The sequence below is a fragment of the Pholis gunnellus genome (genome assembly GCF_910591455.1).
Source record: "Pholis gunnellus genome assembly, chromosome: 1".
Taxonomy (NCBI): Eukaryota; Metazoa; Chordata; class Actinopteri; order Perciformes; family Pholidae; genus Pholis; species Pholis gunnellus.
This window is the reverse complement of record NC_136528.1, coordinates 5,399,872-5,425,018: the sequence shown is the minus strand read 5'-3', so window position 1 is coordinate 5,425,018 and position 25,147 is coordinate 5,399,872. Positions and strand designations below refer to the sequence as shown.

General features: G+C 40.0%; 1 protein-coding gene across 1 annotated transcript; it reads right to left on the bottom strand.

Moving 5' to 3' along the window:
• Positions 1-579: 579 nt before the first annotated feature.
• Positions 580-3,109, bottom strand: LOC306696701 (calcineurin B homologous protein 3-like; the record flags this gene model as incomplete). The annotated part of the gene is made up of 2 exons (XM_079160376.1): positions 580-1,771; positions 3,106-3,109. 2 exons carry the CDS (start codon positions 3,107-3,109, stop codon positions 1,119-1,121), a joined length of 657 nt encoding a protein of 218 aa, XP_079016502.1. The 3' UTR covers positions 580-1,118.
• Between the last annotated feature and the right edge of the window lie 22,038 nt (positions 3,110-25,147).

Below are 25,147 nucleotides of genomic sequence, written 5' to 3'. Positions count from 1 at the left end.
TATTATGTTTGGAGCTATGTTACTGTCCCTTTAAGTGAGTTCGACAGGTGGTCAGATAGCCGTTTTTTGTACACAGAAGAATGCTAGGAGAGTCAATCTTATCCTTAATAAACGATCTATGTTTCTCCATACACAGAGATCGATAGAAGTGATAATCCGTTTTTCTATTAGAGGATCTTTGTTTTTTCCGTCTGTGCTTTAGTATAGTAGAAGTTGTTGTGGAGGGAAAAAAAGATTAGATAGATTCTGAGAGAATAAAGTTAACAACTTTATATTGAATGTTAGACGACGAGTCACTGAAGAGCTGTAGTTTCGCCTGGAGATTCTTAGAACGTTTGATATCCTGGCTGTTTTTTTTTTGTATCGTTTCTTCGCTGGAACCGGAGGTGTCGTCCATCCACCGTCCTGCCTGTCACCACTCTCTCCATTCATCGTACCATCTACCTTCACCTGAGGGAATCTCCATCTCGATCGGACATCGCAGTTCACCTGGAGTCCATTTCACTGGACATTGTGCACAGGGGGGGCGGTAGGACATTTGAAAACTGAACTCTTTCTTTTATCATTTTTTTTGTTCATTAATACAACTCGGTACAAAGTCTGTAATCATTAATCTCAGGGAAAGGGTTAGATTAACTCAAAGAAAAGCAGTGGATTTTCCCAGCAGCGGTTGGTTCCACAGCATCTCAGCGGAATAGATCAACTGAACCTGTAGCTGTTCTGGAGCTGCAGACGAACGGTGTGTGTCTGAACAGCATGTCTGACTTCATCTAACACGTGAACCTTTAGACTGAACGAGAACGCATCCTTCACATTGCATGCTGGGTACATAAAGGAGTTACATAGAGATGGAAAACAAATCGTTTTGAAATATGTGATACTTGTAGGATCACAATGATTAAAAAACTGAATTCTTCAGGCTTAAAAGTGAACTATAGGAGATAATGTCCTCTGACTCCAAAATACTTCTACCTTCCTTTTCATTCGTATAAAAATGTATTCATAGTATGATACTTGGTCTGGAATTATTTCCCGCAATCCAAAAATATATTCGTGCACATCAAGTGTTTGGCTTCATCCCATTTAAGGACTGGAAAGACTCGAGCAACATGAGCATTTCAAGAGGTGGATTTCCCACAACCCATCGTTGTGGTGTCTACGTCTAAAAAGCGAATGTGCATCCTCGTCTCCATTTCAAGTCCTTTCAAAATCTCTTCAAAATGCTCAAACGTGATTCCTTCATAGAACTCGTCTGGGGCCATGTGGGGAACATTTATGCTCGCCACTTCCAACATGGCAGCATCCGCTATCGCCTCGGCAGCTTCCTGCCCGATGGCTTCACCTTTTGACAAAAGTTCTTCCACCACCTTCCTGTACTCCACCAGAGTGATGGTGCCATCATTGTCTGTGTCATGCATGTTGAATAGGAAGCGAAGCGTCTCTTTCCTCATAGCTTCCTTCTCCTCCACCGTCGTCTTCAAGGTTGGAGGGCGGAAGTGGGACATGACCATGAGGAACTGCTCGAAGCCAATCTCCTCGCAGGAGCCCACCGCTACCTGATGCTGGTTCCTTTTATCAAAGAAAGCTCCAATAATTTGCTCTCTGATTGGGTTGTTGGCGAGGGCTGGTATGCTCTCCAAATTATCTCTACTTATTGTCTCTTCATTTCCACTCAGCTGCTGGAATCTTTTGGAAAGGTTTTTGATCTGTTCCAGTGAAAACCCTGTTTTATCCGCCAGGTCCTGGTACTTGTGCTCGGGGTGCGCCAGGCCTCATAATCCACCTCACCATTTGGCTTTGGCAGCCGTCCGGAAAAGATTTGATAATTCCCCTAATTTCTGTCTATTCTGCACCGTCTCTAAAGCGACAGCTGCAGGGGGGTTACACTCTCATTTTACTGCAGCAGGGTCTGACAGTCTGCTCCTCTCAGTCCTGGTTCTGGTTCTCCCGTGCCTCCCTTTCCTCCAGCGAGTCCAGCAATACGTCGAGCTGTGCTCTGTTATTTGATGTCATCCTTCAATAGTGTCATTTAACAGAGGTATAGTTTTCAGTTTATCCTCTGCTGATATTAGCATTACAAGGCATTAACGGCAAATATTGTTAAGGAGTGTGAATTTTTTTTCAGGCAAACTTTTGGGTCACGACCCACCAGTTGATAATCACTGCTTTAAAGGGTAACTTAACATGTAAGGAACGATTGGAACTTTACCTGTAATCACGCCACGCGAAAGGTTTGCACCCTGTTGGGTGTGAACACACCTTTATAATGGGTTCACGGCACATTATGTCTTTTTATGCTATCGTGGTTGATGTATTTTATGGCTGCTTCTACATTTAAGGCCATGCTTGCCCCGGGGCTCTAGAGATGGTAATGTTGGTTGGTTGACCACTTTGTTCCATGTGGGTCAACTAGAGGGTTTTCATGATCCCCAGAGGATGAATACGACTGACTTTGAGGACGGCTTTTCAACTGGCTCCATCACTTGTTTTTCATTTTTGGTTCTGGGCTGAAAAATCTCAACAGTAATATTCACAAATATACTTTTGTCTTTTATAAGCCCTAGAGTTGAAGAAATCTGTTTGCATGACTGCATCAATCTGCAGAGGACCGTTATTACTGGAGATAACAGGAGTTTAATCAATGAAGAAATAGCATGACTGTTAATCAATGTAACAATTAGTTTCACTTGAGGACAGCCTTGGTCACCACACAAAAACAAACCTTTTTTACTTTCTTAGAGCTCGTCTAAGCCCGAGGCGGACCATTGAGTTAAAACATTTAAACATCCTCTTTTCATGTATTTGAGTATTCACCTTGTCCTCCTCCCACACAGCACATGAGTGGCGATTAAGGCCAGTGGGAGAAAAGGTGGTTACATTCAGCCTAATGTTTGATGGAGGAGTGCAACAAGGTGAATTCATGTTTTTTTTGTGCGGCGGCGAGTTTAGCTGAATGTGACCTTCTGAGGACTGGAACACAACACAGAGGATTTAACAAGGTATATAATTCAAAACATCACCAAACACTCCATCCCACCTCCTTAAGGATTAGAGAAAGAGCAGAGTAACTCACAACCTGACAGGAGGAGGAGGGAGCCTATTTACCCATTTTTTAAGGTTGATCATGACATGATTGGTGATTCATACGGTGAAATCGTGTTTTTTGGACAGCCATTAGTTGTCGACAACAGTTTATGAGAAGAAGAGTGTGAAAAATGACATTGCCGCTGCTCGGTGGAAGTCAGTGGCGGAGCCTCTGAAGATTCTTTTTTAAGTCAGTGTAGAACATCACTCCTCAGCCTACAGTCTACATTGAAATTGCTGCACTTGCAAGAATCACTTGAATGTCAAGAGACAAGTTATCTCGTTAATAAAGCAGTGTGGGGGGGTGTATATATTTTGTGAATAGATTTAGCTGTAATTGAATAGATTGTGCTGTTTCGTAGTACAACATGTTAACATGGATGATGGATGCTCATCGGGCCTCTCTGTCCTGCGAGGCAGAAATGCTTTCTCAGCTCTCCCTCGCTCACTGTGTTCTCCCTAAAAAAGCTATTACTGCGTTTGTTTCTTGATACCAAGAGGGAGCTGCAAAACAGAGAAAAGCTTGGGGTTTTCCAGGAGGCTTATTATACATTAAGTTCAAGGGAAATCGCCCCAGGAGCCAAAAACATTACTCCAGACTACGAGGGGTTACATGGGGCTAGGTGGACTGCCTCTAGAAAGTCTTTAATGTTGCTTCTAGAAATATATATATATATTTATTTGTATCACTGAGTTGAATCCGTCTCTTGTGATGAAATGGAAACAATCAAGTCAGTAAGAGACAGCATTTTTTTAATGTTTCCTCACAAAACGTAACTTTCTCTGAAAACTGTCATTAAAGCTAGCGTCGACAATTTATCGTAGAAGCCTTGTTTGTTATCCATTTAACCCCTAAGCCTATTTTGAGGCCTCTGCTTGAAAATTTAATTTCAGAGCTTTTCTCTCAAGGTCTATTTGAAGAATTTAAATGCCATAATAACACAACAAATGTGAGCTTTGTTAAGATGTGTACAAATCAGTGTATATGTTACTGGTTAATGCTGAATGAAGATAACACACAGCAAGAATTAAAAATGTTCAGGTTCGCCTGGAAAAAAAGCACTTTTATTGTTGATTTGTATTTGAAATAATGCAGCAGTAAGCCTAAAAAACTCCACAATCATAGTACAAAATGTCAGTAGTCTCTACATACTGTTTTTACTTTGATAAAGTGAAAGCACAATAGAAAAATAGAGGCTTTTGTACAGAAGGTTCGGCCGAGATCAGGCCAAATTCTCATTTTGGATGAAGCTCTCCCATGCTAATTTTATATACTATATAACTATATATTTCACTTGCTTTATCACTAAAACAATAGCTCAATAGTTCAATATATCTAATACAGCAGTTTGGCATCATTTTGAGAGCCTGGGCCCTCTATAAACCTGTAAAACATGGGTCACCCTCGTCTGAGTTCCAGTTTTACAGACTACATTTGAACCTTACAGAGCCTTCTGATTGGCGGATTTGCACATGTGATACGTCTAAGGCTGCGGAAATGAGTGTAGGATGCAGTGAAATTATTCATTTGGTGATTGACAGAGTTTTAAGCCACTAAAAATCCAATCTGGTGAGGCGGACCTTTGAGGCTCGGGAAATGATTAGTCAAACTGAAAAGATTCCCCCTTCCTCATACAAGTATGCAGAAACTCAGTTCTTTCAGAGAACGGCAGACAAAGAACGGGAGAAGACGGCACAAAGGATTTATCTGGGATTTTTGCCAACTTTCTTCATGAAAGTCATCTCAAGGTGCGAAGCGTTTACGCCTGTAAATTTTGAATGGTTAGAAGTAGAGGAATTTAGAAAGCACGATCGGCTTCAGCTTGGAGTACTTGGTATCGGTCCTGGAGTACATAGATCGCCGTGTCCTGGCGAAGAAATTGGTGAAATTGTGTACAAGTTGGAGTACTTTGTATGACTCTATATATATATATATATATTATATGTGAGTAAAATAGCTTATGTGGTCCGTTTTGTCAGAATTTCTTCGTTACGTGGGTATATGATATGTCATAAAAAACACTTATGCGTTCTCAGAAGTACTTTGTACTACATGTGTACACTCTGTCTCCCCCCTCTGGGACCAAATTGGGTCCCCATCGTTACTAGAGGGTTTGTTTAAAATTGTCTTTAAATTCCGACAGAAATCAATAAATCAAATGCTCTGACAAATAAAAAAGAAAAGAAAGAAAAAGGGTTGCAGGGCCACTATAATCCAATCACGTCATTCGGCCTGCATAGATGTATTGGATGTGCTACCTGCCCGCCTACTGGACGTGTGAATGACTTGATTATGATTCACCTGTCAACGAGTCAAATTCACAACCAATCTTGATTCATCTCGATGCATCTCAATGTATCACTTCCTCAATTTTCTATGTTACTGAAGATGGCACATTTTTCATCAATTAATACAAACATTTAGATAAATCTGAACTCGACTGACAAAGTGCTTGAAAAAAATCTGTCAGCAACAATCTGTAATGTAAAAAGCTGAATCCTTTCAATACCGGTATCTGTGTGAGCCATCTACATACATAAACATTACAAAAGCAAAACATGAATTATTCTGCAGCGTGCTGTAACTTACAAAACTATTTAAGATGGGGCACTTTCAAAAATCTGAAGATATACAGCAAGAAAAAGTCAAGGTATGACAAAGTCAAAAAGTACTGCGTATGTGTACTGCTATGAGAGCTGTACACATGTCTCTTTATGTATATCCGTTACTCAGCCAGTGTTACCTTGAATTCTTGAACACAGCTTTGTTTTTCTCTTATGCCTCCGAGGTGAACGGAGAAAATAAAACGGATAAAGGTCTTGATGAATTAAAGTAAATGGGGGTCGCTTTTAACAACAGCTAAACTAAAAGTCTCATTTATCCAGTTTGTATGCTCTCTAGCACACAAACACATGCGTCTCCTCACTATCTAAAACAAAGTTAGATGGGAGGAGTAATCTAATATATATGCCGGCCTGGCAACCACTTTTAGAAGTTAGTTTTGAGGCCTGTAATCTATCCAAAGTTTTCATAAATAGCACAAACTGTAGAATAGATTTCATTATTTTACATCGGTCTCATCCGTTCAGGAAGCATATAAGCATATTTAACCTAACATTTGAATTCCTGCCAACAGATAGCTCTGCTAATTCCAGTTCACACCACAAATCTATTCACCATGATTAGAAAAATAATCCCCTCGGTAATTGACCCGCTTTCCCAGATGACATATTGAGCGTGCTCAGTATGATGTATTACTACGAACCTCCAGTCTCCCCGAGTATCTTTTGCAGTGATAATACACAAACTAGTACACGTCGTGCAAATGAAAGAAAGATCAATGTACAATACTGCGTAATGAGTACAAGCTGTATAATGATTGGTTACTTTCCCTTTGAACGTATGCCTGAATGAGGCTGCGGTCTGCAGAGCATAAATACTTGATGTGGCCCGAGTCTCACACATGGGCGCCCCACTTTCTGCTTCTTCTTCTTCTATTTCAGTGGACTGAACAAGGTGTGTGTGTGTGGGGGGGGGACGGGACGGGACTGACGTGATCCAAGGGGTTTCTGGTCACAAAGCGATGTCATGACATGCAAAACTTAATCAAAGTGATGAAATCTCAGGATGCAAAGACAGCCTCCGCAATCGCTCGACTGTTCTGATGCTACTGTATTTAAATTCCTCAGACTTGAAAAGGCGTTTAGTGCCGTGTTCACAGGAGAAAAGGAGGTGACGAGCAACAAGCTTTCATCGAGATCTGCGAGAGCAAACAACTGACGCAAACTCTCGACATCCCCACCAGGAACGTTTTTCTCCCGAGAGGCGCCGGCGATGTCAGCCGCGTGATTCATGAGTGAAGCCTGTCAAGGAAGCCGAGCCGCTGTGAGGTTATTTTCAACAACTCGCACAACTCACTCTGTAATTTGTGAGGCAGGCCGAACCCACCACCTCTACCCACCTCTGCATTGATTAGAAGCTCTAAGTATGATGCTGATTCAGCACTAAGCTTTAAAGGGTTCAATCAGGAATGTGTAGGAGCTATATGGATTTTATGTACACTTACATAGTATGTTCTGGAACTAGTTGACTTTGACTGAAAATACGCCTTTAGAAACTTTCTTAGACACATCAACACCGTCTTTAGTCACAAATATTAACATACAAACCATGCAGCTCTGGGCCAATCATCACATGGCCTGCATAATTACAATGTGAATACAGTTGCATCAGTTGGCGGGTTATGCAAATATTTGCAATAAATTCATGAAACTTGATTTAAGGAAAAGTACAAGCAGAGATTTGTTCTGCTCCAAAAGTTGAAAGTGTTCTTGATCAAGTTGTTTGTCTGCTGACAAACAAACCGAACTGTAAACATCTTAGTTCCCACTTCAGGTTTCAAAAGGTCAAAATGTTTTTTAGACCGTAAACGTGTCGGTCCGCCGGGTCAGAGCATCGAATGAAGACAAAAACAATGAAGGTATCTGTCCTACAAGTTCAGTACACATCTAATACTTTTCTGTGAGAGCTTCAAGTTCATGAGATTTGGAAAATAACGAGTTACAGATTTTTTTTTCTGACACCGTGATTTGTCAAATACCGACGTCATTCACAATTAAGAGGCGTAATCCTTAATTAGGATTATAGGCTGCTATAGTGACTTTTCTCTTCCTGGACTCTTCTGTTATTGATACAGATTATCTTGTATTATTTTTTTTGTGTGCTTTCCTTGCATTACTTTGGTTTTTATCTGATTTAGCTTCTCTAATTTGTTCTCATACAACTGTTTTTGGGGTAATCCAAATTTTTTCACCTGTGTAAAATAACAAACCATACAAGTTGTCTCAATTCTTTCCGTCGCGTTGATCTTTTATCTCTGCGCAGCAGGAATCTGTGCAGGTCGTAATTTTCTGGAAGTGATTGATGTGAATTTGTGGGTTTGTAGCTTAAAACACACACACACACACACACACACACACACACAAACACACACACAGAGTAGTATATAAGGGCACAGTCAGCACAGATTTAAAAATGTTGAGTAAAAAGGGGAGATTACAACGATGGTATCATCTAAAATGTTTCCACAGGTGGCAGGTGTTTACACAATATTTCACGAAAAAAAGCATCTTTCAAAGATTTTCCCACTGTGGTGGCATCATGAAAGATAATAAAGATAGTGAAATTCATCTTTATTTATTTACTCTTAAAATGAAGAGTTTAAAAGCTTTGGAAGACACACTGTAGGGTTGTGGAATTTCAACAGTATATACGATACGACTGCATAAATGTGTCCACTGGAAGAGAGGCCATCAGGGGGCGAATCCTCTGGTTGTATAGAAGTCTATGAAGTTGATTTATTACCTCAGTAAACATTGTAAACATGAGTTTATGGTCTCAATCTGTAGTTTCAAGACTTCTTCAATACAGCATGGTGTTCATTTAGTAAATGATGGTCCATTTGCATCAAGGTAATTGAAAAGTATCAATTAGAGGAAGGATACAAAAAATAAATTTTCTCGGGCACAAAATATCCCTCAGAGTGCCGTAACGTCTGCCATAAAAATGTAAAGAATATGTCAAAGCAGTAAATCTGCCTCGAGCAGGCCGAGTCTGTGAGAGAAGAGGAAGTCGTGAGTTATGTGAGGCCCCAAGAGACCGACGATGGAGCCCTGTTGCTTCTCCATCGCTGAGACGGGAGATAACAGCTGCTGCTTTATAGGAAAAGTGGAAAGGAGAAACTGAACTTACGCTTTCCCATTGAATTCTATGAATTTAGTTCAAACACACCATCCTGACCATGACGCTGCAAGGACGGTGGCAGCATCATGTTGTAGGGGGGGGGGGGGGGTTCTCTTTAATGGCTTGTCAATTTTGAAGGGAACATGAGAGCAGCAAAATAGAGAAGGAATCCTGGAGGAAAACATTCTGTAGTCCCCAAGACACCTGCCAAGTGACCCTAAATTAAGCCCTTTCCCAGTACCAGACGGTAACCTCCGGTTCTGCCGAGTGAAGTCAAAGCTTCATGTGTTAAAGCTGCATTCTCTCTAATGTCCATCAGGGGGCGACTCCTCTGGTTGTATAGAAGTCTATGAGAAAATGACTACTTCTCTCTTGATGTATTACCTCAGTAAACATTGTAAACATGAGTTTATGGTCTCAATCTCTAGTTTCAAGTCTTCTTCAATACAGCATGATGTTCATTTAGTAAATGATGGTCCATTTAGAGTCAAACTGACCATAAAGCAGAGGATGCTTTAGGGCAGGGCTACTGTGATTGACAGGTCTCTATCAGAGACGTATATATCTCCAAATATGGTCACTTCTGTTCATTGGTTGCAAATAAAAAACATCGAAGATCAACAAAAACTACTTTGTTTGCTCCGAGGTAAGATGCTATTAACGTTAGCTAGCTAAACACGTTAGCAAACAAAGACGGTTGAATATCAATCATTATGAATTTACGATATCCAGTGAATGGATCAAGCCAAAGATGGGGGAGCAATACCCTGGTGCGCTTTAAACAAATGGAAAAGCTAAATAATTTGGTTTTCTATTAGATAATGAAAAGCTATAGGGAGTCATAATGAACCTTAACTTAAAAAACAACAATATATTGACATTGTTGTACCTGTATGTTTGTCCTTCACATTTTAATTAACAATACTGTAGTTCTCAAATATATATATTGTAGTCCTTTCTGTCTACTTCTCTCTGATAATTCTGACTTATTTATCTATTATCTCCTTAGTAAAATAGTAGTAAAGTATCTCTCACTGATATTGGTAAAAACAGCATATTGACGTTGGTGCGTAAGCTTGATAGCAGTAACCAGGGGGAGTGAGAGATTTATTTTCCTGCATGAAAATGAATGCTGAAACTCTCTGAGGGAAACTGCAGAGTGATGATAATTAATTAATTGGGTGATTCTTTTTTTTATGGGTTTGTCCCAAAGTAATTTGACCCTTTGTTAATATAAACATATTGATTAGTGCAGCTTTAAAGTTGCCATAAAACCTGCTAGCAGAGTGCTATTAGATTCTGCATATTTATGCGTTTCCTGTAAAAACAGTAAGCTAGGGAGGCACTTGTCCCGGGAATCAATTGGACGTTTACAGTTGCCAATAGTGCTGAATGTGCGTTACACATTTCTGACTGACAGTAGCTACAAGATCGGAGGTCAGGCTTTTCTCTGGCGTCGAGGAATTCTCGACACCACCGTCGTCCAACGCCAGCGGATTTTACGACGAATTGGACACGGATGAAAAGAAGGAAAAAGAAAATGAGTCATTTTTTTGTTGTTTCCCAGGAAATCACAAACTCCAGGAAACCATTAAGACCACCAAATAAACCTCTAACTCATGGAAGCGCTGCATGTTTAACACCCAGAGCGGTGCTGTGAAGTTCAGCGGTTCCTCTAAATGCGCCTATTGACGCACAGTAAGAGGAGTTAAGCCGGGAGGATGCAGGTTAGTGGTGATATTCCCCCCGGGTGAGCTGGCACACATAAGAAGACATATCAGCACTATTTGTAAAAAGTCACACACAGCCCCGCAGAGGACGGTCCACCTGTCATTGAGATAAACTGGCTAATAATTGATCGGCACAGAAATGAAAGGGGGGGGATCAGTGGGGTTACAGAAAAATGTATGCATATGTGTGTGTGTGTGTGTGTGTGCAAAGACAAGAGTTGGGTTCAGCTCAGATAGATTGTGAGAGTTTCTTTAATGAGAAATGCACTCGCTGCATAATAATGGCCAAATCTCAAAATGTACTCTCAGAGTAGCTGCAGGCTTTTTCAATTCTATCTCAATTTTCAAACTGTCCGGATGCATCTGCTGCCGCAGCACGTGGTGTTCAGATGCTCTGAAACAATGTGACACCGGAGGGCTTGTCTTATATTTTTGGAAATATTGATTTTTTCAAATTTATTCAAAAGCATCCATTTGGTGATTGTTCGTTTTAAGCAAGACCTTCAGCTTCATGTTTCAGAATCTACCACTTTTATGGAGTGAAAATTATGAAATATAATGTGCCTTTTTATCCTCATGTTTACATTTAGCTGAAGACTGCTGAGCCCACTGTCAAAACAAAGAATTGCTATTTTAGAAATTTAAAAAATATGTATTGGGAGTCGAAACCATTGAATTTCCCATACAAGAGCTAAAAATCTCCCATTCTCTACGTTTTTTCACACATTTGCTGTAGAGAATATTGTTTTCAGCTGTCAACAGTGAATCAGTTAAAGCTTTATTTGTTAACTGATGTGTACTTTTTATTTATCTTCTTTATTTCCTGGTTTAAATGCTCAGGTCTCAATGGTGATTCTGATATGATTGACAGTTTATCAATCAGCCAGTTAAGAGAAGAGAGAATGATGAACTGCCATGTCGAACAATGATCCTTTAAAGGTGAAATCTTATTTTTTGCAGGATTTTTAACCAGAAGCCAGAGTACAACAACTAATACTAGCCTGAAACGTCTTCAATATCCAGTTGATGCGCATTTACTGGACGCAGATTCAGTGATAATATTCCTGATCTCTGTTTTTAAGTGTGGCCTTCTTCTATATTTAGACACTGGATATGGGAACGTAACAAGACATTCACAACACATTTCTGTCTGTAAAGGAACCTACGGTCATTATTTTGGGTCTGTATCCTCCTGATGTTCTTTGGTGAAAAGAAGAATTTCATTTTATTGATATATGCATGCTGGGGATCCTTGAAATTTGGGAATCTTCAAGGATCCTTCCTTGTCTTTTAGAAACAGCTCTTCTCTATGTGTTAGTTTAACTAACTGCTTTCTGCCTTTTATGTTGCTTTTTCTTGTGTTTAATGAGCCGAAGACAAATGTCCTCGCTTGTGGACAATAAAGATATATTCAATTCTATTCATTGACGTTCCCATCAGCCTCAGCTGTACGTTGTGTTCAGTGCTAATTAGCAGATGTTAGCATGCAAACATGCTAAACTAAAGCTCAGCGCGCTGTCCCCGAAACACCAGAGGGCGTACAAACAAAACAAACTATGAAGAATGAAAAAGACAACGAGTGAAAAAAAGCCATAAACCAATCAACACAATGCCGAGGAGGAATTGTAATTATCTGTAAACTCATATCTCATATTCATGGATACTTTATTGCCTTTGTACAAGCTCTGTAGAGAAAGAAGTCAAGTATCAAAAGCTTTAGAAAGAAACGGAGGTTAAATACCCATTAAACTATTTGATTTGGCTGCTAAATATCTACTCAAATGAGGAATTTTAAGAAATCCTGTTTCTTAAGCATCTTAAAACTAATTGGTCTTCTTTGTATAATCAATAAATAATAATAAATAGTGAACTATTTGTGAGACGCGCATTTTTGTTTTGTAGCAGAAAGTAGATCTCATTCATCAGATGCACCAATACTCAGAAACACCTGAACAGTGTAGAGTTGCATGAGAAATGCAAGAATAAACTATGGAGTTTTTAAATATTTGATATTTTGTGAAAGTCAAGATGCTTTACACGTTACATGTATGTGGATTTGTGCATTTTCTGCAGGTTTTACTTTAATAATCAGCATCTGTAGATGCTGGACGACACACACGTTGCCACGATAACTTTGTGTTAAGGAGTAACACACATGCAGGAAATATTACATTTATGGATGTGTTAATGTGTTGTCTTTTCAAAAGACAAATAAGCCAATTGCACAAATTACTTCTTAACTTGAGGGAGGGTGAAAAGTGAATCCTTCACTAAACCCTTTAATGCTAACAGGGCTTCATCACTCACCTCCTTGTTAAAGTCGTGCGTATCCAGATTACTCGAACAGCCTTTTAAAATCTCTCAGGATTGTCAGTCATAATTAGTATGTTGTTGCTGCCCTGCTGCTAACATTAAATCAAAAGAAAGCTAATTCATCTCTAAAGTTCCATCAGATATTCGCTTTAGAATTCACACCGGAGCACATGAAGGTGTTTCCAATGCGCAGCAGCACACGGCAATCAGCACTTTCCTTCATTAGCCGCCTGAAGGTCATCTGTAGTGTCTTAGCTCATATGAAAAGGCTTCGGCAGATTCTCGGCTGAAATAAGGTGCAGCAATAGCAGCTTTAGGGTTCAGGAAGGAAACCCAGAATAGACAATGATTCATAAAAACTACACCGAGGTTTTCCAGCCAATGTTGTCCAGGCTGGGCCTTCCCAAGGCTGGATTACCAACCACGCAGAGCGGAGCACTTCCCTACTTTTAGCCATTTTATACCTTGTATAGCTTAAAGTAGAGAGAGATGGTGCCCTAACCCTCGGCCATCAGGATGCCTACACTCTGTTGTAATTTGTCTGGTATCGTGCTCTGACGCACAATTAAACACTGAAAAACGGTCGGGGGCCTAAGGTGGCTCCTGACGCCTTGTGCCAAATTTTCCCTTTAATATCTTACTTCATTTTACTCTCACATGGGGATGTCCCAAAATAAATGTGTTTATTTGTTATCTTTCTTTTTGATTATCTTTCTCATTAGTTTATTACAAACTAATGAGAAAGAAAATCAAGAAAAATCCACTGGAGACTCGATCCAACAATGTTTAGGCTACTTGATAATACGACTCACCCTTTCTCCAATACTGTTAAACAACTATTAAAACCAGGCATTGTAGACGATAAATAGTCCGTTCACCCAGTTACAAAAACATCTCCTCACTTATTTCTAGTCGTATGTAGCATCGCAAATATTGCCTTGACCAAAACAGTAGATAACCACTAGAGGAAATATGTTTCAGTATAATTTGGATAAACCAATCAGCTGTAACTCTGGCCTATTTCCCACCGCAAATGTATTCAGAAGTTGATTTTAGTTTGTGACTGACAGCTGACGTGTTTGTCCAGTTCGAATACAAGAAACAAACAAAAGCCCTCCAAACTAAAAACCTTCCAAAACAGTTTTCTGTTCTGCCACCGCTATTGAGCGCAATGTTCATCGTAACTAACTATCGCTAATACCAACGTCCGTTCCTATCACATCTACCGCCATCGAAACAGGAAGTCAGTGGTAAACAAGTAAAGCCCGCCTGCTACTCGATTTGATTGGCTGCCTCGTTCAATTGTGATTTTGAGGAGTGGTGTGACTCCGAGCTGAAAAATTGAGAATATTTCAACTTTATATTTAAGCGTCAAAAAAACGTCAAAGAAACGTCAAAGAAACAGCAATGGTTTTACGGGCAATGTGTCTTGGTGTGATCGGCCCGATATGCTGGTATGTTGTTACTTTTTTTTATTGATACGCTACAACAACGTAGTGAAGCATAAGGGAAAGCAAGACTAACTGAGAGAGACGGCATGAAATGCAGAATTCATGAACAGGCATAAATGAATACCGTGGACGCGTGAGGATCATTATTTTGTGGCCAACCGGTATCGTGTTGAACGTTCCCAACTCGTCTTCCAATGTTCTTCCAATCCTAAATGTGACCCTGATACCTGGGTAGCGTCAGAGCTTGATCCGGTTTACATATTGCTTGATCCAAACCACAAAACCAGCGAGCCTTTTTATTTTCAGTAACTCACCACACAGAGACACACAGACCTGATTGTCAGAAAAGCAGGAGGATCACTTTACAATGAGCAAGTCTTGCTGTGCTGGACTTAGTATAATCCTCTATAAAGCTTTCAGCTTTAAGGGTCTCCTATGAGGGAGGCTGCCAAAAAGCTGGTTGGCTTGATGTCGACAACTTCACGGGGAGGAAAAAGCAACTAAATACCAAGATGAGAGAGACTATTCAGCCGGCGAGCACTTCTCTAATCTGACTTGTGTTTTTTCTTTTCAGAGGACACTGACAAGTTCAGGAATAAATGCAACAGCAGGATTAAATCCTTCCCTCACTCAGTACCAGTGGCTGTGCATGTGTCACAAGGAGATCTCTGCTCTAATTTGGTTCCACTCGTCTCCTGGAGCGAGCAAGGTCATTACTTATTACGAGGTACATAATGATTCGGGCTGTCCGTCTCCAGGCTCTCGTGTTTAATGAAGGCAGTGAGAAATGACACACACAAAAGAAATCTCACACCAAACTCCCAGCTGGCATAATTTCAGGCTTGTTGGTTGCTATGATTAGCTCGATATTTGAGTCCCACCGAGGCCGTCTGAAACAACTCTGATTCTAAAGTGGTCCTTTTTATGAATGAAGTTGAATGTGCAGGATGTTTTTATATTTTACAGTTTTTAGGGTCGTACATCTACAACGGCGGCCTATGTTCATGCTGCAGCCGGTAACTCCCGTGAATTTTGCTACCTTTCTTTTTTTTGTTTTTTCACGTTTATCACTAATGTCATATGAGAGAATACATTCATCGACATCTGAAAAGGAACCGTGGGGATTAAGAGCAGCAGGCTCCACGGCCGACCAACCAGACAGAGTTGTTGGACCAAACGCCACCAAACTGTTCCAGAGAGGAGAGGGAGGAGAGATGGAAGCCAAGCTAACCCAGCTAGGACCTTACTCTACTACCCAGCATGCTCCTGGCCCTCTGATGCCCGGTGGCAGAGAAATAAGATGGATGAAAGCAGCGGGAGGTCGGTGACTGTTGAGCCCACATCTTCACAGAGACCTGGCTGCACTTGAGGGGCGGACATCAGGACAGAGAGCAGGACTCTGGTGGACCAGAGGAGGAGGACTCTGTGTTTACATCGTGAGGACTCTGGTGGACCAGAGGAGGAGGACTCAAACAGTCACAGTTGAAGGACGATGTTTCCTCATGTTGAGTTTTTAATGTGAAGATGTCGGCCATTTTATATGATCAGAGAAATGTTTTTGTTGCTGCTGTTTACATTCATTATGATGAAAATGTCTAGTCTTTTTGTGTTTGTTGTGTTACAAATGGGCTGCAACTGAATTTCATTGTGCATCCCTGTATTGACAATAAATGATCCTTGAATCTTATTGACAAAGACCTAAACAGGAAATGCAGACTTTTTCCAATTCCATCAAAATGCAGGACTGTTGTGTTGGATTGTCTTTGGTGAAAAACAGATTTTATTGTACGAGTCGTCCTGCGTATAAAAACCTACGTCAGCCTGCAAAGGAGTTATAATCCTCGTCATGCTTCAATCCATATCTCATTACTGTCCACATCATGCCAACAGAACAGAACTGCTAACGACACACACACAACCGAAACGCAGATAAGTTAATGACTGAGGAGAAAACACGGTTTCAGGTCTATTTCTTTTGTCCACGTTGTTTTGATCTTTTTCTTGTTATTCTCCATCGATTGTGAAACAAATTACACTGCGTTGTTGTGTATCAAAATGAGCAATTTAAAATAAAGTTATTTCTGCCATCAAGGGTGAGAAAACAGACTCCAAAAAGCATGCACACAGTGAAGCAACTGAGAGGATTTTGGTTAAAAACGGAGACAAAATCTGTCCACAGACAGACAGACAGACAGACAGACACCTGGCAAAGTACCACATTACAGGACCACATTATGCCGTGATGACTCACACACAGACTCGCAAAGGTAAAAACAACTCGCCGCTGGTAACAAGGCGCAGAATATTAAAAAACACTCACCGAAGGATCTTTAAACATGGACAGAGGCTCGTCTTTAGTTTCACAACCCGTCAATCCCACAGAATTACGTAATGCAACACGTCCTCACACCTGAACGACAGAAGAGGTTGTTGACGGTTCTATTTAACGTTTGACTTACAAAACTAATAATTCAACTCTTTGCCTTCTGTTTTCACACGGGACACGAACAGCGGTGTCCTGGGAGAAAGTCCTGTATTTGTTTGACCTGTTCATCCGACCCGACCTCCTCACTACGTGGACTTTGTCATGTTATACGTCGCCTGACTTCCTCCTTTGCACCTGTATTTTCTTTTTTACTTCTTTTTTATTACTAGGTACTGTAGCCCAGCGCTTTGAGTGATCAAAAGACTAGAAGAGGATGAATACAGATGAGAGTATATTCACCATTTAGAGGTCACCAGGCTAATTTATGGCTTGCAGAGACGACCTATACAGAAGTATTTTCAGCTTGATATAATGATAGCAGTTATAAATAAACATTACAGATATGAAAGAGTCTAGAAACATCCACTTGAGACTCGGTCCAACAATGTTTAGGTTACTTGATAATACGACTGTCCCTCTCCAACACTGTTAAACAATTATTAAACTATTGAAACCAAGCGTTAAATAAAAAAAACATCTTGCTTATCTCTGATGGTATGACGCAACACAGATATTATTTTAAACCTCCACACAAACAAAATATAGATCAATTTAACTTTGTTTCAGGCAGCCTGAGAATAACATCTCAACAGTTTTCATTGGAACTGTTTTCCACCAAAGAAACAGTAGATATCCTTCAGAGGAAATATGTTTTGGTGTCGTTTGGATCAACCAATCGTCTGTAACTGTGTGGCCTACTTCCCACCGCAAATGTATTCAGAAAAGAGATTTTGGTTTGTGACTTTGTTTTCTACGACAGCTGACGTGTTTGTCCAGTTTGAAGAAAAGAAACAAACACAACAACTGTTTTCTGATCAGCTACAGTTTGGTTTGTAGGCATCAAAACAACTTAAAAGTTAACGTTAAGGGTTAATGGCAGTCATGGACGTTAACTGTGGGCTTTCATGGTCATTCAAACAAATCAAATCGATACCAGTAGAAAGATAATTCATTAAAAAGACCAAATATTGTTATCAGGGCTGAAGAAGTCTGATCGCTGAATCCAACATGATAATGAAGATAAACATCGGTTGCAGCACTTATTTGTGAGGTGAGGACAGTTGCAGCAAACACCAGTGAGAGCTACTGAAGCGAAGCATCACGATGACGTCCGATTCAAGTGAAAACTGTCTACAGCTGCAACTAACAATTATTGATTCAACTGTCAATTATTTCCATGATTGCTTTCTGGATTAAGGCCAGAAACCCGAGGCAAAAACAACATTTGTTTTAATGCACTGACCAATTGTGTCTTCTTTCAGACTAGTGCAAAAAAAACGTCCAAAATACACATTCAGGTGTTTATTTGACTATTTTGTCTTTTTACGTCTGTAGATTTCTCCTAAATTAACCAAAGGTTACCATTACATAATGCTTCATTTACATATTTAAACAAAACATTTCAGAAAACTTGTAAAACAATAAGTATACCTGTAGAGTCTTCTAAATGTCTGTAATTGAACTAAACGTCTCTTTAAAGGACGTTTTCTCTAAATGAGTTTGTTCTCAGACTCTGATCCAGAAATCTCCACTTCAGCAGCTCTTACATACACCAAACGTTACACGTTCATTCCTCTCTATGTTCTGAAGGTTAACACAGAGGGGTTTGTTCACACAGCATTCACAGACTCATTTATACTACATTTATTAATAAAACCTGTCTGTTGACAGTGTTTTATGATTTATAGAGTGATACAAAGAGATATCATAAATGTAAAAACCAAACGAACAAAATGAAACAAGAATTTTGAATCTCTCTCTCTCTCTCCCCCTCTCTCTCTCCTTCTCTCCTTCTCGCTCTCTCTCCCTCTTTCTCCCTCTCTTTCTCTCTCTCCCTCTCTGTGTGCAACAAAAACATGAAGCCTCTGGATGTTTCGTGCATAATGTGTCGCTCCTCCATTTTGCCCCGAGGAGAGTATTCATGATGTTTTGTAATGGTCAGCTCCATCAGCCTCCCTCCTGTCCACTCCAAAGTACCCACCAGGCAGAACCACTTAAAAGTCTTTCATGTTGCTTTCTCTCTCTCCTCCGCTCCGCCTTTGTTGCAGCATGAATAAGATGCTGAGAGCTGAAGGGCTGCTGGCCTTAATGGTCTCTCCCTTTTTACCTCCACCTTACGAGCTATTTGAATTTCATGACTGATGCGTCCTCATCCTGAGAGAACAGTGGCCCACACTTCTTGATTGAGTCTCTCCATAATTCATAACTTCTGTCGCACACCTTCTCAGCTGTTTACGCTCCAGAACGCCATAAATAACTCTTAAGTTTTAAGTGATAAAGGAAACATATATGCACGTAGACAAGTAACTCCTAAATATTCCCTTTTATTTATGTATACGTGCGGTAATGCATCATGAGTCTGTGTTGCGTTAACAGGGATTCGTTCTTAATCCAGATTAAATTATGGTTTAACCTTAAAATCGTGTTTAAGCAAACTTTAAAACCAGCTTAAAATGTAAACCTCTAAGTCTAAACCTCTCTTTAAATGTGAGTTGGTTTTTACTCTCAAACCTTAATCTGATTTAATTCTGTTGCACCAAAAACTTTAAACCTGTAATAACTTTAAACCTGCATCTCCATGGAAACAGGGCGAGACGTAGAGAGAACTCAAACATTTCTTGCAGTCTGTCACAGCTGCAACGACACAAACCATGAAAAACACAAGTTACATTTCCTTCAGTATTTATTTAAAAAAAATTGGAAATCAGTGGAATCTATATATCCGATATAGTCTACACGTGTTGTTGCTTTATATATTGAACTATTTATATAGTTACAACCTCTCTTCTCCCTCCTCTCCTCTCCTCTCTGTGTTCACTTCCTGAAGTTCAGTCAAAGTTTCTCTGATTTGTTGTCACATGACTGTTAGTCTCAGATGAATCAATCATGACTTCATAGTTTCACTGAGGAGCTCACAACTTAATGTTTTTACACAATCTGTTAAAAGCAAAAGGTTTATTCGGGCGGAATTTTAAATGAGACATGTCGATTCAAATGTTGTTCATAAATTATCACAATTGAAGCTTTGTTTTGGCTGCATGCTTTTTAGCATTGATCACACATGATGTGTTCAAGGACCGTCGGTAACAATACCGTCTGACAACAATATCTTTTTTAGAGCTTCTGACTCGGATAAACACGCTTTTCAATCCCGGCTGGTTTTGGGGTTGAAATGGTTTCACTTTTAAAATGGCTGCCTTTTTGCGATGGATTGAGCAAATTAAGAAAGCTTCTCGTAGAAAGTCAGTAATGTCGGCTAACAACTGACTTTTTAGCTTGCGAGCTAACTAAGTAAAGTTGTGTCAAACAATACAGAGCAGACAGAAGTTTACGGTTTCCTCCCCTTTCACAGCGCACACATGTACATATTTATTTATTCTAATTTGGGTAATCAACCATCATATTGATTACACTCTATTGAAATTAGTTACTGAAAGATTAGTTTTGAATTGTGCAACAGAGCTCTGCTTCATTTAAAATCTGAATTTACTCATAAAACTAGTTCCAACCAATCTTAGATTATATGAATTATATGAAGGTTCAGACTAAAGCTGTTATGCAAAGGCAGCGAGTCGTCGGGACTCCAACACAACACGCCCTTGAGAAACAGCCGGCTGTGTTCTCCCGTTCATCTACACTGATTGCAGGTATTGATCCCACAGAACACGGAGGATTCCCAGTTGAAAGGGTTCAGCAGACCGGAAACACGCCGAGGATCGTGGTCTGAGACAGACAGACCATTTTAGACGTAACGTAATCCATCTGCTGTTAGCTGAGGTCAGTCTCTATAATATGCTCATATCACCGTGTTTTGCATGAATTATCGGTTCATGTTTATGTGATAATAAAGAGGAAACTTCGGTGCCAGATAAACACAAAATCCCAATAAGAACTTCCTTTCAAAAACTCTCCCTTGAAACTCTCTTAAACAGCTTCATTTTTGAATCTTCATAGCATTTGCATGTAAAATAGAATTTTTTTGTGTGCCCTGAATCGTTTATCTTTTGCAAATATTGCCTGACGTGCTCGAGGCAGCAACCCCCCCCTCCCCTCCAAAATGAGCATGAATATGAAGAGCATTTTGGAATGCAATAGGAATGGAAATAGAAAGTCTGGTTTAATATGTCGGTTGACTGACAAATAGTACTTCCAACGGTCTGCACGGACATCATTGAATTTCAGGGACAAAACGCTTCCACGCGCTCCCAAATTTTGTATTTTTAAAAAAAGCCCAGAGGAGCTGTGCACGGCTCGCTGATAGTCCGGCTGTACTCTGCAGCACCACATCAGGTGTTTAATGGCTTTGACTGTTTGGTTTGTATGCATGAGAGAGCAGCTGGCCTGGAGGAACTACTTTTTCTCTGCTGGCGACACACTTCAGCACTCTGCCCTCAACAGCCGCTTATTCTTTAAACAGTGATTGGAATTATGTTCGCCATCAGACGGTTAAATCACAGGAACAGAAGTGTGGAGGGGACGAGGATTAAGATGTGGCCCACCAAGCATTTGAGGTGTTGTTTGTTTTGCTCTTTGGTTTGAGAATAAATTCTCAGTTAATGACTGTTACTGCTGCAGCCACGAATAATTAGCCAGACTGCTGAAGGCTGACCTCACAATAATTCATTCATATTCGCCATTATTTCTACAAAGCATGGCTGAACATTATTATTTGTTTGTCACATCATAAAGAAATCACCTGTATTTCACTCTTTCATGGCAACTAACGATCATTTCCATTATCGATTAATCTGTTAGCGCCCGTCCAAGTCAGAGTCCAGTGACTTTATAAGTCGTGGTTACCCAAAGAAATTCTGTTTAATATGATATGAAACATGGAAGCAGGAAATCTCTATATTTGATGAAACGGTGAGGCTGATTTAAATATATAAAGTACTAAATTGTCGTATAAATGAGTCTGTGAATGCTGTGTGAACAAACCCCTCTGTGTTAACCTTCAGAACATAGAGAGGAATGAACGTGTAAAGTTTGGTGTATGTAAGAGCTGCTGAAGTGGAGATTTCTGGATCAGAGTCTGAGAACAAACTCATTCAGAGAAAACGTCCTTTAAAGAGACGTTTAGTTCAATTACAGACATTTAGAAGACTCTACAGGTGAATAGGGTCAAAACGTGAACTCATAGATATCACCATGAAACTTCACCACTTCATTACTCACATTAAGAGGAGTATTTATTGTGTTACAAGTTTTGTGAAATGTTTTGTTTAAATATGTAAATGAAGCATTATGTAATGATAACTTTTGGTGAATTTATGAGAAATCTGCAGACGTAAAAAGACAAAATAGTAAAATAAACACCTGAATGTGTATTTTCGATGTTTTCTTGTGCATAAAAAATGATATAATCATAATAAAAACATATTAGCGCTGACGATAAACATGACGATGCATAAAATCCAAGACAAAACCTAAACAGTGTCCAAGTTTGTCTTCAAGTCGTTCAAAATCAGCATGAAATGTGTTGAAACAGCTTTGTGAGCATTGATTATTAAAAACATATCACTTTCAACTGAAACAGCTGCATTCACATATATATGTGTATATATATATATATATATATATATATATATATATATATATATATGTGTATATATATATATTTATACATCAAACAGTACTCCTCTTCCAATCAAGTATTGCTTCAACTACAAGCTCTGTTCTCCACTGATCCTGAGACTCCATCTGCCATCACTCATTTACTTTGGGTTGTTTTTTTATGAGATAAATGCAGCTTTTTTTAATTTGCATTTCTCTCCAGAGCCAAACAGTTACTTGAGCCCTCTCCTGCACACGCGCGCGCGCACACACGCACACACACACACACACACACACACACACACACACACACACACACACACACACACACACACACACACACACACACACACACACACACACACGCACACACACACGCACACACACACGCACACACCTTATGTTCCTGAAATAAAGCTTCAACTGAACCGTTGAACCCAACCTCCACCTCCAGCCACACACACACACACACACACACAGTCCTCTGAGAAAGTAGAGACACATTTAATTAAAGTAAGAGCTCCGGAGTCGTCAAAAGCTGCATTACTTTTATTGCAGAGGCACATTTGTGACAAACGTCTCCGTGACATATTGGGCAGCACATTCTCCGACTGCAGCAGCACAGAAAGATGCAGCTACACTGGAGGAGAGAACACAGAAGACTGAACAGCCTCCAGCTCTCTCTCTCTCTCTCTCTCTCTCTCTCTCTCTCTCTCTCTCTCTCTCTCTCTCTCTCTCTCTCTCTCTCTCTCTCTCTCTCTCTCTCTCTCTCTCTCTCTCTCTCTCTCTCTCTCTCTCTCTCTCTCGCTCTCGCTCTCTCGCTCTCTCGCTCTCTCGCTCTCTCTCTCTCTCTCTCTCTGAGCTTCAAATGCACAAATATCCTGAATATATAATCTATGATTACCACTTCATGTGATCTGTCATAAGACCTGAAACCTGTGCACATCCCTTCTGTGTGTGAATAATCAGCGACACTTTGGTTCCAGCTGTTGGCTCACATGTGCCTTGCTCAAGGTGGCCATCTAGTGCTGACGGTGTGTTACTTCCTGTGTAAAGTCTGCCTGCAGGGACGCCTCGGGGGAATCGATGGGAATACTACAACAGCAACGATCGTCCTGTGACACAGCTAGTTAACGTCAAACCCTCAGACAGAGTGCAGACACCAGCCCGTCTCAGTGCACATCAGGTCCCTCTGCTGCAGATGTTTTCACTTCAATCACAGCTTTATTGCTTTATTTATTGCATTGAGTACGTCCCGATTAGATCACTGGAATAAAGCCCAGCTGAGGTCATTGTGGATGAATGATTAGCTTTTCTGTCAAGAAAATGTCAGAGAATTTCCCAAAAGCCCCAAGATGAGGTCCTGAAATGTCTTGTTTTGTCCACAACTCTAAAGATATTCAGTTTAGTGTCACAGATATACAAAATATTGACTCAAACCAAATAAACAATCATCAAAATAGTTGCTAATAAATTGGAGAGATTGAGAACTTGTCCACTTGCACTAAATAACAACAAACTCTGAAGTGACTTGAAGGTAAAGAAAGTATAAAACAATTAGTTATGAGACAAACTTATTTTAAGGCAGGCCAGCCTCATCCTGATGCAGAACAACAGTAACAACAGCAAACATGTGAATTAATAACAGGCAGGTCACAACTGACAAAGAAAAAAGCAACAATGCAAAAGCAAAGATTTCTTGAGATATAACAATTTTAAAAAATGTGCCCATTTAGCTCAAAATGAAAGAATTATGCAGCTGGATTTAAAAAAATTATGCAGGATATTTAAGGGACAAATATCACACACTAGAATGTATCTGTCTGGTGCAAAGTGCGAATAGAATCCTAAAATCAACTTAAAATCAACTCAGCAGCAGCAATAGAAGAAGAATACAGAAATGTAGAATATAAATATAACATGATGTGTGTGATTATAAACTCACTGATACGGAAGCACACATTCGCTCTGTGTCAGGTTATTGTCATTCAACAAACGGCCAACAGTCAAATCTTACCTGCAGGAGCAACGCGTCCTAAATAAAGTTAATTCTCGTGACTTCAGACGCTGATAGAGGAGCTCCCCGAGACACGACGTGAAAAGAAATGATTCTTAAAAAATGAGTTCTCTAGAAAGATGTCGGTAGGTAACACGAGTAAAGTCCTCAGCGTCCGTGTCGGTCCACAGTGGAGACTAACTTGAGCCTCCGACTCTCCTCTCTGCTGCAGCTCCTCTCTCCACAGAGCGACCAAAGAGCAGCGGAGGAGGCGAGAGCACAACCCCCCCTCACCGCCGCTTTCGCTTGTAGGGGAAGAAAGAAAAAACGACGGTTTATATCACTTCAGTATCGAATTAACACAAATACAAAAATATAAAATACGAATATGAATGTAGTACCTGATATTTGATGTATGGTTGAGGCAGAAAAAATACACTGAATAAGCATTTAGCCAGATAGTAGGCTTACTTACTTTTCCTACTTTTCTTTATCACCATTTTATGCTACTTTATACTTCTACATTTTGGAAGTAACGTTCAATGTTCCACAACTTTTATGAACCAACATTAGTCACAAGTCACTCTGCGGAGTCAGATAAATGTAGAAAAAATAAATAAATACTGTGAAATATACATATTCAGATATGTCCCATTCCCCATTTCTTATGGTGACGTCACTTTACGTAAACGGTGACGCTGATACTTCTGTGACGTTGCTTTCACTTAAGCACAATTTTGAACGCAGGACATTTAACTCTTACTTGACACAGAGTGTACACACATTTTACAT